The 19,076-nt window shown below is 44.2% G+C and overlaps 1 protein-coding gene across 1 annotated transcript in view; it reads right to left on the reverse strand.

The window, feature by feature from the left end:
- Positions 1 to 237: 237 nt before the first annotated feature.
- The window catches only part of LOC126847937 (uncharacterized), a 30,087-nt gene continuing 11,248 nt past the window's right edge, over positions 238 to 19,076 (reverse strand). The window contains exons 5-10 of the mRNA XM_050588380.1: positions 5,250 to 5,405; positions 3,731 to 4,262; positions 2,993 to 3,549; positions 2,138 to 2,443; positions 1,550 to 2,015; positions 238 to 978 (exon numbers count right to left, since the gene is read on the reverse strand). Of these exons, the coding sequence (XP_050444337.1) occupies positions 539 to 978; positions 1,550 to 2,015; positions 2,138 to 2,443; positions 2,993 to 3,549; positions 3,731 to 4,262; positions 5,250 to 5,405 (2,457 nt within the window). The 3' untranslated portion in view covers positions 238 to 538. The remainder of the gene's footprint in view (positions 979 to 1,549; positions 2,016 to 2,137; positions 2,444 to 2,992; positions 3,550 to 3,730; positions 4,263 to 5,249; positions 5,406 to 19,076) is intronic.

Genomic DNA, 19,076 nt, shown 5'->3' on the forward strand with positions numbered 1-19,076 from the left:
GCTTAGGTTGGCCAACTCTGAGCAAACGCTTACAATAATTACATCTTACAAAAAAAAAAAAAAAAAAATGCTCATTTTGTTATTATTTTGCTGTACACGACGACGATTAGTTTAATTTTTGTACTATTACATCATATCTCAAAAAGGGACTATAGTAAATATATATATAATAATAATAATAATAATAATAATAAACAGCTTAAAAACATTTTGATTAAGATAATAATAATAGTAGTATTTGTTCTAATAGTAGTGATAATAATAATAATAATAGTAATAATTGTTACAGTTATGTTTTGAATTAAAAACTTCTTTTGTATACATTACATTTAAAGTACAATACGTTATACAGCCGACGTAGAATAATAATAATAGTAATCGTAATAAAATGATGAATTGTGTAATAATTGTATACCGTACTGGACTATTGTAAAAGTAATTGAAGATGGACCCAATTTTTTGAAAACATTTTTTTTTTTTTTTTTTTTTACCGGGAAACGCTTAGTGTGTGTGTGTGTGCATGTTGTATTGTCTAACTCTAGTGCAGGAAAAGCAATTGTTCCAGCTCGTCGGCCGACCGCAACAGGAAAGCGGCCGACTCCCTGTATCCGGCGATCAGCTGCCGGACGGTCATCATGTCGGCGGCGTTGAGCTTTTGCGACAGCTGCGATTGGCTGTGGGTTCCGGCGGCGGTCTTGATGTGCGGCTGGATGGTCGGCGTGGGCACGGCCGTGGGCGCCGGCGGGGCGGTCAACAAGCCCAGGGCGCTGCCGGTGCCGGCCAGCAGGTGCTGTTGCTGGAGCGCCGCCATGGTGGGTATGGTGGAAGGCGGCGAGGTTGTCAGCAGCATCCTGGCCGTGCAGCTGCTGGGAACGGGCGCTTGGTGGTGTTGCTGCAGCGGCAACGGCTGAGGCTGTAGCAGAGCCGGCATGCCCGAAGGAGTTTCCATCATTGTCTTGATACTCAAGTCGGTGGGTCCTGCAATGGAAAAACGCACGGTGAAAATTCGATCAAGCGGGCATCGGTTTCGTGGGTTTGGGTAAGGGACAAACGGAATGCAAATGTGAACCAATCGGAAATGTGCCATCGCAGGTGGAGCTAGAAGGTGGCTCCAGATCCTTCAAACCCTCTAAGGCTCCCAAAAAAAATTGTCAGCAACTAAACCTAACATAACTCGACCAAATTTCCATCTACGAACTACAAAGAGTAATCTGCAGTGACAGCTAGAAGGAATCGTCTTGCTGACCTAAGTCAGAGAGAACTAGTGAGAAATTGATTACCTGGCTCGGCACCTTTAAATGCCGCTCGAGAAAAAAACAATTATTGGGAGGCCCGAGTCCAAAATCAATATTATCTCGGGATCCAACAACATTAGGTGAATTTATCATCAATGATGGATCACAAATTGAATATGAAATAAGCCGGATTTACACGGCTCACTCTGGGTGATCAGAATAGAAGCGCACAAGAGTTGGTGTTTCTCGCGAGAAGTAGTACTTCTACGAAGTTAGTAGCGACTTAGGCGAGTATGTAGACTAGAAAACCTTACCGTTGATCGGCGAGAATGGCGAGCCACCGCGATAGTGCCGGCGAGCCTTCAGCTTTTGTCTCTCGGCTGGCGCGCAATCTCCGTCGATGCTCATCGGTTGACCGTTGACTTCCAACCCGGGCTTGGCCGTGGGAGACCCGAAACCTGTAACCGCCATGGACGAGGGCGGCGGCGACGCCTGTTTGTCGTTTTCAGCCGAATCGGTGGTTTCCATTTTCACCGGCTGATCGTCTTCTCCGGCAGCTCCGTTTCCGCTTTGGTCGTCGTCGTCGCCGGAACCGGAACCCGAATCCACGGTGCCGCGGCCATGGTCGACCATTGGATGGCCAATGCCGGACACGGGATAAGGCTGCGCCAACGGTTCCAGGCCGAGACGCATGCGCTTGGCATTTTGCGACTCGTTCGAGCATGCCCGAGCCAATATGGTTTCGGCTTGTACGCTGGTCAGATGTGCCGGAGTAGGCCGCTGCAATTAAGAAAACCAACGGTCATAGACTGATTCAAGACCGGTTTGAATCCACTCGGTTCAAGCGGGTGCAGAGACACTCAAAAGGATTGGACAAAGGTGAATTAGCGGATGATAATTACCGGTGTTGGAGCCGTTGCGGTCTGTTGGTTGTCTACGGCCGTGGCGGACGACCAGCAGCTGGTGGCCGACGAACTGGATATGGGTGACTCTCCGGACGAAGTGGTCACTACGCCTGGTTGGCCCATGCTCCTCTTGTTGCGACGGCACGATTTCAAGTAGGTTCGTATGCGCTTGCGGGACCTCTCGGCGAATTCCGGAAACTGACGGGCGCACGAGTCCATAATGGCCTGGATTTTGTCCCTGGGCTGTTTCGATATGGGCACGATCCTGTCCAAGTTTTCGTCGACAAACAACCGGACGAACATCTATAATGAGCAAATGAATTAGGTTAAGATGAAGCCAGAAGATGGTCCAAATAAAAGTGATAAAATCACTTTCGAACAAGTCACTAAACTGATTTCTCTGTACAACAAGTCAATAGATCAGAGACGTAATTAAGCGGATTAACATGTAAAAAGTTCTCCCCTTCCAGCACAAATTTAGATGTAACTTGAATTGTTTTTTAATAAGTAATAGAGCTCCATAAATTAAAATCGAAAAGTTTGTACATTAACTTCCTTATCCTCCCCCTGAGTGAGACATTAACTTACAAAAGGATGAAAATAAGAAAAAACATAGAATACATTTCACTGACATTCCCTATCAAGTATCAATCATTTCTCTTATAAATATCGATACTTAAGATTGTCCAAGGGAGACCAATTACAAATTTGCTTATCATTATCGTACCTCCTGTCCACTGATTTCTCCCCATTTTCTCTTATCGCCAACCTTTGTAAAGGACTTGTCATATATGATAGCATATGACGTTAATTGCATGCATTTAAGTTAGGTTAAGAAATGTGGCCACTCACGTTGAACGCCTTCAAACGTTCCGGATCGATTGGCGTGGCCGAATGGTTGTTGGCGGCGTTTTGGTTTTGGCCTTGGTTGTGCATGTTCACCATTGTTTCCACGTCGTCCGTGTCGTCGTCGTCTCCGCTGTTGTCCTGGTGGCTCTCGTTGGTGCCGGTCGTCACGTTGGCGTCGTCCTCGTCGTCGTCGTCGTCCGCGTTGTCCATCGTGTCCATTTGACCGTGTTCGCCGCCGCCGCCGGAAACGTTGGTCGTCGTGGTCGGTTCGTTGTCCCGTTGCTGCTGTTGTTGACCCGGACCGGCTGACCTGGGCGACTTGTCCACCGCTCCTATTCCGGCTTCGTAGTTTTGCTTCTGTTGCAAGTCCAACGCAGAAGATGCGGCCAACGACGCGGTGCCGCCGCCACCGCCGTTGGTGGTGATTGGCGACGGTGTGGCACGACGCTGTTGTTCCGTCGACACGTTCAATTGTTGTTCGACCAGCAAAGCCGCGTTGTTGTATTGACGGTTGTCGACGACCAAGTTTTCGGCTTTATCTTCGCCGCTGTTGTCGTTTCCTGTGAAGACAATCGCACTTAAGTTATATTTAGCTCGTTATAATAAAAAAAAAACCGTATTTTTAAAACCACTCAAAGTGGTGTCATTTGGGTTTTTTTTGGTTTCTAAAAGGAAATAATTGTTATGCCGAGCTTTTTATAAAATATTACTACTACTACTAAGCACAGCCAATTTACTCACTCGACTTGGTCACAGTAGGAGACGGCAGTCGACAGAGCGGCGCCACCGGAAGCGGCGGCGGCGGTGACGAGCCGACCAGCGCGTCCGCCAGAGACGCGTTGGGTGCCGCCGAAGCGGCGGCGGCGGCTGCTGCGGCGGCGGCCGCCGCGTAATGCTGAATGTGTTGCTGTATCTGATGGTGAGTCAACTGGTGTTGGTGATGCTGCGGCGGCAACGGCAGAGGGGGTGAAGTGGCGGCGGGGTTGTTGAACAGGAGAGCGGCCGCCGCCGCCGTCGCCGGATGGCTGCCGGCCACCAGCCCGTGGCTGCTGGTGCGGTGCAAGTCGGCCAACAAACGGTTATACGCGGCCGCCACGGCGTTGTCCATGTCCAATGCCGATTCGCCGCCCATGCCGAGCGGCATCATCATACCGGCCGGCAGGCCGGTCGGCGTGCCGGCGGCACCGGCACTGCTGACGCTGTCCAGCCAGTGGCGATGGAAGTGGTGAGGCGGTGTCGGCTGTGTCGGTGACATGTGGTTCAAAGACAAGTTCTGGAAAATTAACCAAAAAAACTTAAATTAATTGACTTGATTTGAAGAGGGGACGGAGAGTAAACCTAACCTAACCAAACCTAACCAAATCTAACCTAACTGAAAGTGATTAAGTCACTTTTAAATAAACGCTTCGATGCGAATCTGTGGACAGTAAGTCCAAACCAAGTACAATATAAACCAGCACAGTAATGAAAGTATTATAATAGTAGTAGTAACTGATTAAGTAAGGGAGGTCTAATGTTTACAAATAAAAGTACAAATATCGATAAAAGCATAGTAGCCAATTACAGTTGTATGTTTAAAATAGATTTTTAGTATTAGGGTTGATCGTCTGTCTGTACAAATGTATTGTCATAGTTACCCTATTTACGGTAATTAGCAATATAATGGAATTTTTTTCATTACCCGTTGACTGTTGTTTTCATTCGCGCATAGCGACCCGAGAGTTGACTACGGTCAAAGTGTAACAAAAAAATAAAAACCGAAAACAGGTTTATTATAACTTGGAAGGTACAAGAATCGTCATGATATATTTTTACCAGTACTGTTATTTTTTTAAACTTGAGCAGCTCAAACTATTGAGAAATGATTGGATTTATAAGTTGTAGGTTTCAGAGAAATTTTGAACTTTAGTTGAATTACAGTCATGGTAATCCGTTTCTAACGCTCAAACCCCGGGTGTTCGAAGGGTGTGACCCAGTTGTACAACTGTATAAAAATATAACATTCCAAAAAAAAAAAAAAAAATGCATTTTTTCCCCCGTCATAAATTATTTTCATATTGACAGGGCGCACGCATATGACCGGTGAGGGTTGGACTAGAGGGTAGAAAACACTTATCTTCGACATCAAATGGGGGATTGACTCTGAAGGTATACCTATATAATAAGTATACCATGGTAAATTGTACAGTGGGCAATACAACACAACAGTTGTTATTGTATATTGTGTTGAGTATGACAATAATAGGTATTATAAACTTACCGATGGCGATAGCAATCCCGTGCCGTTACCGTTGGGTGCGCTCCGGTGGTGCGGTTGGGGCCGATGGTGTTGGTTGTGGTGAAGATCTCCACCACCGCCGCCGCCGCCGTTCATTCTCCTGTGGTGTAACAAAGCTGCTGCTGCCGTTCCTTTATCCTTTTGGGCAAAACAAATAAGAATATCTTGTTAGTATAAAGTATAATAGAGGCGTTCAGCTAGTATTGTAGGACCAGGGCATTTGAATAGTGCAGGTAGTGATTTTCTACATGCGTGCTCAGGCTAGTTGGACCGTCCGAGTCTTACAATACCACCTGGCGCTACCTCAGACTATAAGGTAGTCTAACTCGTTTCTCAGAGTAACGCAATTAGCACAGTCCGGACTACCCGGGCTATACTATAACTTTCCCTGCCTTTTTTTGTCTCGTTAGAGTGTTTTTTTTTTTAAGGTTATTCTTGTTTTTTTTTCTATCAAACGTCACTGTGTGAAAAAGAAAAAAATGCCTTAAATATATTGGAAAAAAAGATACAACATCGTTGGCTTTAAAATTGTATCTTTCGGTTTAAAAATGGACTGAGTAAACTATACTCTGCTATGTTTAGGCAAGGAAAATAGTGTTAAGAACGTTGTGCAGTAGGGTACAGACTGCCAAGGGCGATTTGATGGTCTGGAAAAGCGATAAATTCCCTAAAATAATTAACCATAGCTACACTACTAGTGAATTTACAAAATTATTTTAGCTTGAAGTCAATTACTTTTCGAAAAAAACCCAAAAAAGGGGACGACGGATTTCGAAAACGGGTGCTTTGAAAGGTAGTTGTTAAAAGTAAGTCAAAGAGCAATGCACACATTTTAATTAGGCGACGGAGGAAGTGCGGTTTTCTATGTAAATAATAATATTGCAGTCTTTTTCGCCCACTGCCTGTATATTTAAATGCAGATAACTCGAGAAATATTTATCCAAAACTGGTTATCGACCAGTCGTCGTTATCTCTTATTTCACAAGTACACACAGGTTGCTATTTCAAATTCCCAAGCCATCCCTATCATTAATATTATTACCCTTTAAAATAACATTTCCGACCTGTATGTATGTAATCATTTTTTATCGTTAAATACAAAACGGATTTTATTAAGGACTTTTTTTTTTTCAGCTAAAATAATTATTGTTTCTCTGTAACTCCGTTACAGGCGGTACAGCTTCTAACTCGGACCCGAAGGTATTGCTGCAATTAGCAGCACAGTCTGCTGTACTGCCCAGGCTTCAAGAGTTACGGTAACAGTGGATCGTTTGGGGTTGTTGTTGGTATTTTTTTAAAACATTTTTTCAACTTAACAGCCTAAGGTGGCCGAAAGAGGATGCAAAATAGGGTGTACAAATAATAATAATATTATTATTATTATGTAGGTTAGCAACGGCGGCGGCGACGACGATACGGACGATGAGACGCGCCGAGGGCTTTCCGGGAGAGTAACCTAACCCGTGGCGGGACGGGAAGCGGCTACGGGGGGACCCGCGGGACGTTGTCTACCATATTGTATATATATATGCATAGGATACGGACGGCGGCTGAGGCGGCGGCGGCGGCTGCGGCCCGTGTAGGATTACTTATTACTTTTGAGGAGGAAACGGGCGAAGGTCTAAAGGAACGACGGCGGGCAAGTGAAGCGACCGGTGGCAGTGCCGCTAAAGGGACCGCCGTCGGGTCGGCAGCATTAAAAGCTGTATATATATATATATATATATTGTAGATGGGTCGAACGGAGCGTGGGGTGAGGGGCGGTAGAAGTCTTAACGCGAAAGCGAGCGGAGGGGAGGTGCGCCGTGCTATGTCATGTTACTTTATATACATATATATATATATATATATATATATAAAACCGAGTAAACTTTTATTTTTTTTTTTTCGCCTTAACCCCACCCGCCCCCCGTAGCTTTCCGTTATCCGAAACGCAAAGGGTCCTAAGGTGTATAGTAGGACAGTGCCAAATGTCCGGCCGCGGACGGGGACGACGACGTCGGGGGGGGGGGGTAAGCCAAAGGGACCAAAACGTAGCCGGTCAAAAAAGGTTCACTCGTATCCCTAGTCTCGCGTGTATATACACATTTATATATATATATATATACCGAATGTACGACTAGGGAATTCTACGGAGATAGTCGGCGGCGGCGGGTAGTAAGCAAGGGAATGCGGGCGGTGGGTTTTTACTATGACCAAAGGGAGACGGAAGAGGACGAGGAAGAGGACGAGGTGTCCGGGGGCAGGAAAGCTTGCTCGCAAACACAACGGATACGACGACGTAAGGAAGGCGCGGGTCGGGGTGTTGGCACGAGAGGGGCGCGGGGGGTTTAGCGGCACCGCCGTTGGAAACATTAGCCGGCCTTGTACACATACACGCACATATATATATATATATATATATAAACATACGTGCACGTGGGTATGTGTGTGTGTGTGTGTGTGTGGGCAGGAGAGGTTAGAGATGCGCGACGGACGACCGTGGAAGAGGAGGGGAGGGGGTGGGTTAAGGGTAAATATATATATATGTATGTGTGTGTGTAGGTTTAGAGAGCCGCGTGACGGGGGTGTGAAGGCAACGCGCGTGTAAAGGCCCACGGGCCGGCGGGCGAGTGGAGCAAAAGGATTTGAAAGCGGGGTGCGAGGGGACGGGGCTTTAGTGCGTGTACACACACACACACACACACACACGTACACGTACACGTAAAGCCGTAGGACAGACAGACAGCTATTGCTGTGTGTACGGCGGGGGCAGGGGGCAGGGGACAGGGGTTTTGGGCTCGGGTCCGGGCGGTTTTAGCAACGTGTGTTGTGTGTGTGCGTGTGGCGACGACGAGGGTCCGAAAAGGGTAACCGACAGTGGCCGTGCGGATAGGGGTGGCGGCGGGAAGAGCCCTACGGCGCGGCGGCGGAGGGGTGAAAATAAATCGGAGGCGGCCGCGGCGGCGGTGGTCAAAAACTGTCTGTGCGCGCCCTCCCCTCGGGGTCCCGTTACCGCCACGGTTATCCGCCGCCGCCTCCCCTCCCCCCGTCCCACGGACGACCGTCGAAACTATCATCCTACTCACCCCCTCGCGTCCGCTGGCCCGCCACTCTCCCGCGGTGCCCCGGATCGGTGTTTGTATATATATATCCCTCACCACCGCACCGCCGCACCGCAACGGGCACACGTCAAGCGGACCGAAGCTCGTGCCGCGTACGTGTGGCGGTGGCGCGCACAAAGTTCACAAGAGCGAAAACTAAAAAAAATTTTTAAAAAAAAATAATAATAAAAAAAAAAGATAAAAAAAATAACGCCAAAGGTTGACCGGAACCGAAGCCGCGCCACCGGAACTGACGGTTTGAGACGACAATAGCCTTGTACGTAATGTTGTCATTGTGGTGAATCTATTGTTTTACACACTTAAATATGCTAGAACGATAAGTGAATTTCGAAAAACAAAAACATTTTCGAAATTGTGATCCATTTACAGCGCAAGACGCTCATTTTCTTTGAAAACAATACAAAAAAATGGGTGGATTTTCTTTTGGGAAACGTTTTGGTAACTAATGTAATGTCTAATTTCATATTCTCGTTTGGTGGTTTTTTCTACTTAAATGGTAACGTTTAGTTTACTATTTTCAAAGTAATTTGCTGAAAATGTTCGTTTAAGTTTCAAAATTTAAGACGGCATGGCACTGAGGGTGAAGTGTAGTATTGTTTTTTTTTAATTCAGCCGTCCTAAAATGGAATTGTACACTTCAATAACTTTACATGTAGTAGGTAATTATGGAAAACATTTCAGCCGAACACTGTCGATTTAAGCGTGGAATTAAACAAAAGTAAGTTACCGTTTTATAGTTGACAAAAGCATAAGGTACACATTTACATTAGTCGACGGTTAACATGGACAAACATTTTGTTTTTTTTTTTAAATAAAAAAAATCGTAGAAAATGGCAATTATTTTTAAGACACAGTTGTTGTCTCGGATAGCCCTTTGTGTGGTTTACAACCCGGTGGGGAGGGTGGGGGCACCGTGTGTTAGGTTTTGCGGTAATCTAATTCGCGGGATACGGGTTGTAAGCCAACACGACAAAGCGTACTTAGGGGCCGTTTTTTGAATTGCCGCCAAAACGGCCACGGCGGCCGTTAAGTGCGAACCGCGCTCTCTCTCTGTGGATTATTCAAAGACACAATGCGCGGTGCGGATATTTAAATAATACATGCGCCACGGCCAGCTGTAAACCGGAGCCCGCCGTTTTTTAAAAATTATTCCTCGCCGACCCGCCGTTTAACTTAACCCCGTTCGATCAAACACCATTGCAAAAGTAATTACAGCAGCTATTTATTGGGAGACCCACAACGTTTTCCTCTGGTAAAACTTTTCCCGTCTTGGCCCACTCCCCGCAAATTTAATACTTCTTATTCTTGTACAACGCGCATCATTGCCGCCGCTCGAGTGTTGGTCGACTAAACACATTGGTGTTATTACTCATTGTTCAGTTATCAGGCATTTTATGTTATAATATTACGTGATGAGTGTGACCAATTATAGTGTACTTATATCTATTTTAGATAAAATGCGGTATAAAGAGAGAGAGAGACAAGACAAATTACCTGCATCAAAATCATTGAAAAAATAAAACAAAATTTAAGAAACAACACCCATTTAAAAGGGTAGTTTGATAATGGTAAAACTACAAATAAGACTGAAGTGATACAGAACCTAAAGGGTACAAGTTAGTCGATAAACTGTTATTCTGTAATTGTTTGATAGTATTTTCTAAATTTTTTTATTTTTGTTGTTAGAGAGAATAATAAAGAATGATGAAAATAAATTAAATTCAACACAATTTACAATGGAATTTTTTTTTTTGTTGTAAAAGTCACTTGTATACCCTTTTTTGGTTCCTATCACTTCCGATTGCATCTGATACACAATAATAATCGGATCCGTTTAATACCTTCAATCCTTGTTTTCTTTTGGCCGACATTTGGAAAGCCGACGACGACGACGACGACCGGTTGAACCTCGTTGGCTGTTGTCTGAACGGTAAAAAACGATAACGGTTTTTTTTTGTTTTGCTTTCGACGATTATTGTTTAACGTTCATGACGTTTTTTTCGCCGGCCGGTCGTTTACAAAGTCAAACTCGATATTACAAAATAATATATCCGAATACCGTCGGAAGTACGCGCGCGTAAACTTCACCGAAGCAAGCCAGTGTATGGGCCGGTATCGCAGTCGGGCACGGAGTGAAGACTGACCGTTTCGAACGCCACCGAACGCGCCACGAGACCGCCGGCGGTGCGGTGCGGCGGCGGCGGCGGCGCAACGCTCTATTCTCGCCACGTTATATAGCCGTGTAGCTTAAAGGGAACACACACACACACACACACGCATATATATATATATAGATATATTTTATATATATATATATAACGTGGATGTGAGGTTTAGGTCCCGAGTCCGATCCGGGTGACGACGGGTGCGATCGTTCCCGACGGTTTTCGGTTAGGCGACACCCTCCGTGTCGGGGGGTTGGAGGGTAGTGGAAGGCGGCGGAAACAAATGGTCGTGGGCTCGTAAACCGCCGTCTTATGAACGCGCCTCGGGGGTAAAAGGTACGGCCGGCGGGGGAGAGGGATGAGATGAGAGAGAGAGAGAGAGAGAGAGTGACACGTGGGGCCGGAGGGTGGCGTAGTAAAAGACAGAAGAAGAAGACGAAGAAAAAAAAAAAAGGAGAAAAAAGGAGAAAAATAGCCCAAGGCCGGAGAGTGCGGACGACGGAAAGTCGTCGGATGCGCCGGGCAGGAGAGGCGGGCGGCGACACGGTAGTAAAGAGTGCTGCACAGAGAGAGAAGGGTGTGCACCACTAGTATATATTATATACAGGGCGCGACAAAAGTGCTCGACGGATCGCACAAAAGGTCCGGGAAACGGTCGGGGTGGGTTAGACAATTATTCATTAACAAACACTCTGACGGCTTGTCAAATAACTGTGGAAACAGCCCTGTGTTCCCGACGTGGCCGGGTACGAAACTTTCTCTCCTTGGACACAAGACGTTGACCTGCCGGCATGCTCTCCGGTGCTCCGCCGTTTCCAGGGAGGTTCATCCAACGTCTCGGTTCCCGACAAACGTCGGAGTAGAAATTGCGAACAAATTGAGGAGGATCCTCCTCTGTCGGCTACGAGCTATAACTTTTGGTACGCCCTGTATGACTATCGTCTTGTGCTCCGTCAGTCGGTCTGTGCCGTCCGCTCTCTGCCCCCGCTGTCTTTTGACTGCAATGGCCGGCGACGGGGACGAGTGGAGAGCGAGGCGAGAGAGATTGACAGCACACGGGGTTTAAGTACACAAGACCCCGGGGCGTGCGAGGTACACGTGGGGCGCGGGCGGGGAGGCTCGTCGAGGGTTTCCGAGCTTTTTGGACAAGTACATAGCGGCGCGGGCACAGTGTAGTCCCGTCGCAGTAGGCGTATATAAAGGAGCGTATATTATAGGAGAGCGCCGCGGCCGGGCGGAGGAGTCGAATACACGACGGTAGTATACACGTATACTGTGGTATACTGTGCACACACAAATGCGAATTCTCTTTATAGATATATTCATATATATATATATATATATTGTATTTTCGTCGGCATACACAGGGGTGTAAAAGAAGGGTACCCACGCAGTCAAGGGGACAGGGCGAAAAAAAAAAAAAAAACTACACACACATATACGGCTGCGGCACACACGAGGAAGAGTGTGTACGGTTGAAAGGACTCGCCGAACAGGGGAGGGCAGCAGGATAAGGGTACGTTCGTGTGTGTGCGAGTGTGCGATACCGGTCGGTGTAAAAGTGAAGTGCGTGAGCATGTATAGAGACGACCATGCCGGCGGCACCCCCTGCACCTCTGTCGGCCTACTTGAGCCTTTTTCCCCTCGCACGCCGGGGAGGAAAACAAGAAAAATTCCTACCTACCCCCCCCCTCTCTGCCCGTGCCTTTCCCTCTCCTTCCGCCGGTTCGCCGTGAGACATCATAAAGCTCGATTTTCCCACTGCCGGAAAGTCGCACGCTCGCGCCCCGTTGTGGTGTTTGAATATAAAAAAAAAAAAAAAAAGTATTATCTGTATATTATAAATCTAAGACGCCGCAGCAACGCTGAGATTCGCAAAGGCCGCCTCGATTGGGGGGGGGGGGCAGCTCAAAGGTTGGTTTGGGCGTTAAATAAAATTGCAAATTCTCTTGAAAGCCCGCCGGCACCACTCAGACAATGTCCGGCAGTACAATATTGACTCATTGAAATATATATTTTTTGTGACACCACCTCTTGACGGATGGCACGATGGCGGACGATGGCAGCGATATTGGATTGAACGGTGTAATTAATTTCTACTCGTAATTATTAGTGTCTTGTATTCGAAACACTTCGGCGCCGAAGTGAACGACAGTAGTAATCGAATTAGCCGTACTGTAATTCATTTCTATTTGCAATCAGTACTGTTGTGTCCGGAACACTTTAACGCGACGCAGTCGGTATTGAAATAAAAATACACGTCTCAATTACCGTCTTGGTAATTGAGATAATTGTTTCTAAATGGGGGTTTTTTTTTTTTTCCCGACGACTTGCACACCACCGCCACGGCAATGCGAGCTGTTCCCGTTATCGATCCGAATCCAACATTAATATTATCATGGTTATTCATCCACCTACACAGTATTTACAGAGTTTGACGGCCCAAAGTCCTACTTTAACGCACCTTCCGCCTATTAAACAGCTGTTAATGACGCGTTAAAGGGGACGTGGGGTCAGGCGTAATGTAAACACGACCCCGACGCGTTGGCGGGCAATAATACAACAACAACAATAATAATAATAATAATAAAAAAGAAGGGGAAAAAAAGGCTAACGTCCGCGCCAGCACTCGATAATATTTTCGGGCAATAAAAACGTCGTTTTTTTTTTTTTTTTTTTATAAAAAAAACGTGATCATTTGACAGTTCTACGACCGTGTCTATCCAGTTTGACTAAGCGTTAGTTGGGTAATATAGTACAATAGATGTATAAAAAAAAAAAAAGACACTTTAAGCGCCGAAAAGAGCAAAAAAAAAAACGTGGTAATAATTAATGGAAAACGTACGGTCAATTCGAGTTAGGTTTTAGACAACAAGAAGCCTTCTGAAACGTACTCGACAAACGTCTAACTTCTTTGAATGACAGTACAATTGAAAAAATCAACGGGTAACAAAAAGTAGTTTCCAACGCACACTACTATGGGAGACGGTGTGAGATTTATAAAAGAAAAAAAATAAACGTTAGACAAGTTAATTTTTTCTATTTCAACAAAGCGCAATTAATTACTATAGTTATTCGAATAATAAAAAATGCACTCCTATTTTTACTGGTCTTGTATAATATATTCTAAATGTAGAATATATTAGATTTATACGAAATAATATTCTCAAATATAATTACTTGAAAACTAGCACTTGCAAACTATTTAAATAATATCTTTGAAAACTATTCTAATAATTATTTCTAAAATTATTCGAATAACTTTTACTTGAATAACGTAACAATCTAGATGTTTATTTTCAGATATAACGTTTTATTCGAACGATGCACATCACATCTGCACACGGGTAAAATAACCTTGATCAATCGCTTCGTTCTGTATCGTTTTCGATTATTATTCTAAGAATTTATTTTCAAACTCCGTTTTGGTGAATCTCCAGGTTTTTTGTACAAGAAAGACATATCGGTTGCAATACCGCTACTAAGTACTACCGTTACTGGTGCTGTTACAGTCGCTAATAGAAGAGGGTTTCCGGGAAACCCCGTGCACGGTATATATAGGAGACGATATTATTATTGTTATTATTATTCTAGTTTATCTTCGCAGCAAACATCATTATATAGTCGACGTCGCGGCCGGGATGCTTCTCGGAATGAAATCGCTGACTTCACAGACAGAGATTGCTTGGAATAATACTAAACAACCGCTTTCGAACTGGCTGTTGACTGGAATTCCTTGTGATCTTAACAGAAACGGTTGAAATTCGCAATCTCGTGCCCGTTTGTCGTTTCGTCGTCGCCGATGTTTGTTTTAACAACAAGAAGTCGATATAAAGGCAAGACGTCAACGCGCCAATAAAAGTCGAGTCGACCATAATAACATTTCCATCCACAGGGCACAGGTGGCCTGGAATACCAAAAATAGTCGTTCGAAAACGGATTTTCCACGCGGTTGTGCATTTTGCGAACGAAACGTTACATCTAAATAATCATCTAGATAACACATTATTCAAGAAAAAGTCGTTCAGACAATTTATTATTCGATTGAAAAATTATTCGAATAATTTCAAATCCAACTGTTCACATAAAAACTTATTACAATCGTTTTCAAATACAGTATTTAAATAGTTTGTACAAAAAAAAGTGTTTTTTTTTACATGTACAAAACATATAAAATCAATATATATATTTATATATATATATATAGGGTGATCCAACTAACGTAAGACAATCATTTTCTCTGAAAATATAAATATTTTGTGAATTTTTTTTCCCTTAACCCTTAAGGAAAAAAAAACATATTTTACTACATTTTTCAAATTTTGAAAAATGTTACCATCAATCCTTATAAGCCAAAAAGGGGAATTTTTGGTTTTTTTTTTAATGGCAACGTATGTTTTCAATTGCATAAATTTGTAGACCAAAAATGTAAAAATATGTCGGCGTTTGAATTTTTTATTTTCATTTATCTGTTCATTAGCTATGACCAGATAGTACTTTTCCATATCAAATGAACAAATAAATGAAAATTCTAAATTCAAACGCCAACATATTTTTTAATGTGATCTACAAATGTATGTAATTAAAAACATATGTTGCTATTTTAAATAAATCTCCCTTTATTTTACATACCAATGTAAGTAAATTCCTTAAAAAATATCATAGGTAAATTATTATTATTTATTTCAATTGCTTGTGTTTTATCCTCATAAAAACAAGCGTACGGTACACTCGTGAGCTTTGATAAACGACGACCGACGAGTGCCGGTATCGATATCACAGTATAACAAAGCTACAATAAAATAAAACAAACGTGCGACGACAAGGTCTAATCCTTAGTCCTACATTATAACCGGCGCATTCGTTCCGAACCCTTCGTTTGCGTTTAAACGCACATATACACTATCAATACTATACCTATAGAGACGATTGGGACCCTAACAAAAAAAAAAAAAAAAGAACATTAGGGTTGGATAATCGCAAAAAGATAGTAGGGTAGTCAGGTGGGGTATCAATTGTAAAAAAACTGTTTATGTAATTTAAAAAAAAATAAAAAAACACACACGACAATGTTTCCATTTAAATTCACCCCCATTTGTTTACTACAACTACCCCACCTGACTGTGCCCTATCTGTGTGGTTTGTATCAGAAACAACGGCGGTGCAGTTAATTGTTTGATTTAGCCGAACCGAAAACCCTCAAAAACATCAAAGCAACAAAATTTGTGATAAAGCCAAGATTTAATAATAATCCCCTCGGGCCTTTGTGTATCGTTGCGATAGTTTATAAGCCAAGTCAACCGCAAGATCGGGCCACACAATGAACGGCACTGAATAAATACCTATAATCTAATTATAACCATCAAATATTAGCGAGGACCTAACCTAAAGTATTGTTAATTGAGTTATCAAAAAGCGGTCTTTGATTTTGGAACAAATATTTTTATAATAAATACACTATTAAACCAATTCATATTGTACTTGATGACTATGTTTATGTTAACACTAAAAACATGTTTTCATCTGTTTAGAGTCAATTGATTGAAGCTGATTTAGTAAACTAAAGTGTAATTCATTAAATTATAAAATATGTCATTGGGTCTTAAATTGCGGTTAACTTTTTTAACCGAATGTTTGGTTTGTGGTTTAGCAATATTACATTGGAGGTTTTGTATTTGTTTTTACCGTTATTGAGATTTGTTTGCCATTCTGTTGAAAACGTTTTTAATATAATATTCTCATACGAATTTCATTTCACTCTTAAATCGCATCTTTTTTGTCACACAACATCCCTTTTCTTTTCGGCTCACCAGACCGCACAAATTCCTAGGCACAAACTTATCGGTGCGACACTGAAACGGTCCCTGGTTCGTTTCTTGTATAATATAAAGTTCACAAATGCGTTTCCCACCTTTTACGGTCGTCGGTCGTAACAATAATAATAATAATAATAATAATTACAAAGCTTCGCCAGTAGCGATAACACGAAGGTGATGATGATGATTACTCTGTACATAATATGTACAGAGTAATAGTCAAATGGGGCAACAGAATAATGTAATGAAAATCGATTGGCGTTTATGGATAAATACTTCGTCGTGGTCGACTTTAATAATTGCGTTAAATACATCCACGCTCACTCGCTCGCGCGCTTCCTCTCTCGCTTAAACTTTAAACGCTATAGTGTTTACTCAAAGGTTGTTACTCTCATTACACCGTTGTGCTTTCGATGGGTGTAATAATTAAATAATGCGTGGCGCCGTTGACTGTTTGTCGATAAATATAATGATGATTTTTTTGGCATAGAAAAAAATCGTCGTTACATGAATTTTGGATAACCCTATATAGTAGGTGGATATATATATATATATATATATACGTGGCCGACAAGGGCCGGCCACGTAGAACTACATTATAAATGAGACCTGACCGTCGTTATTCGAGTCGGACCAGTGCGTTTGGGGTGCGGACGACAATGCGGGGGTGGACGGCGCGTATTAAGTTCTATATAGGGTGGCCATCGTATACGTAACGGGCTAAGGGGTGGAGGAGGGCGGATAGTTTGAGTGAAAAGGAGCCCATCATCCCTCTGGCCGTCCTCGGCCCCCGAGCACGCATTTACACCACACACCCCGCCGCCTTTGCGGACGTCGGTTGTCTTGGAGTGTGACGCGGCGGTGACGGCTGTCGGTGGCGGCGCCCGCGTCAGCCGAGGGAAGGTTCGCCCCGGTGGGTGAGGGTAGGGTAGGCGGCAGAAAGCTGTAGGAACAATCCGACGGCGTTGCTGCCCGCCGGGAACGCAGCGGACGGGCAGAGACGGGGATCGTTTCGGCCGTAGAGTAGTTTCCAAAGGTGGACAAGAGGGGTGGTGGGTAAGATGGATTTTCGGCCGGAGGGCGAGTGGGACGACAAAAGTGTACCGGGCCGGGCCGGGGCGAAAGGGGATAGTGACGGTCGCGGTGGCGGCCCAAGAGACGAGGGTCTGTATATTATATTTATATATATATATATATATACAATACAAACACACACACACACACGCATATATATATATATATATCTATAAACAGGGCGAGAGAAAGAGAGAGAGAAATCGTACACTACCCTTATACCGCGTCAGCCCGAGCCGCAACCCCCGCGCGTCCTCCAGCCCACACGAGACGACGGTCTTCTTCTTCTTCTTCTGCACGTCTCCCGGAGCTTCCGTACTTTCGGAATTAGTCTTTTATTTTTATTATTACTTTTTTTTTTATTTTTTTTTTTTTTCTTACACCAGCCCAAAATCTTCCCCTTCGCCGTCAACGTCTTTGCTGCCCCCTCAAACTCATTTCGGCCATATCGCACTTCCACCCCCCCACCACCCCACTATCCGCGCGGTCCACCCCCGAAAGCCTCGCTTGCACCCCCTCTGCCCCAACCCCTACGGTCCACGGTGCTCGCCGATTTTCTTTCCGCCTAAGCCCCGGCAGCACCGCCGCACGCGGTCCGGCGGATATCCTCGATTTAGTAAGTTTATATATATATATATATATGTGTGTGTTGCATTAGATGTGTATACACACACACACACACACACACACACACAGGACGACGCAAAGCCTTTTATCTCTCGGCCTTTATTGACGTGTACCTCGGCGCCCGAATCCGGTGCGGTCCTGCGAAGAAATCCTAGGGAAAAACGCCCGGAAACCCTCCGACCGACCCGACGCCACAAATCTAAGGAAGTTTTACATCCAGCCAGAACAGACGTGGCCCGAGCCCCCGGAACATTTGGCAAACGTTTAACTACCTGCAGCCCGCCCCCCCCCCCCAGCCACCTGCCCCGGATTCGTGATAATGGACACGATAGGAGAGGGGTAGGGGGACGACAGGGATAAGGGTTGCGGCGAAACCGACGTCCGAAAAACCCTCACTATCGGGTCAACGCAACCACCACTCGGTTTAAGAACAGCCATTCGGTTATGATGATATTTTCTAGAAAAACGAAAACGTCGTACGAGATGTGAATTTGTAAAATCTTTGCACCTACGTAGATGTCATCCGAACTTTCGATTCGATTGTAAATGGCTAGAAAAAAGATTCAGGTCAGTTACGGACTAAGAGGACAAACGAGTCGACGGACGCGACGGTGGCAGTGAATGGTTTTAAAATAAAATATGTGCACCTAATTTTCTATAATTCAACACGTTCTTAGGCTGATAAAACGTGACATAAATATTATTCATAATATAAAGTATCATTATAAATGTAGAAAGTGATAAAATCGACGAATAACCGTTGACGGCGATGAAAAGTATTTAATATAAATAATATTTTAGTCGTCGAAAAATATATGTTTATGATCGTTTTGAGTACAGGTGTTTTTAAAAATATGTTGTTTGTCTTAACTTTGAGTACACAGGAGAATCTACTGAACCGAAAACGCCGGGTTTTTCCACTTAAATAATTACGAGCCCGAAAGGAGAGAGACGGGGAGGGGGGGGGGCTTAAGGGGCGGCCAAATTCGAGCAATAACGTCGTGTATACACAATACGTGTGCA

The sequence above is a fragment of the Adelges cooleyi genome, unplaced genomic scaffold (assembly GCF_023614345.1).
Source record: "Adelges cooleyi isolate 19-005CV unplaced genomic scaffold, UGA_ACOO_1.1 ACOO_flye_CR_arks_rails_tigmint_CR_PRNA_14, whole genome shotgun sequence".
Lineage (NCBI taxonomy): Eukaryota > Metazoa > Arthropoda > Insecta > Hemiptera > Adelgidae > Adelges > Adelges cooleyi.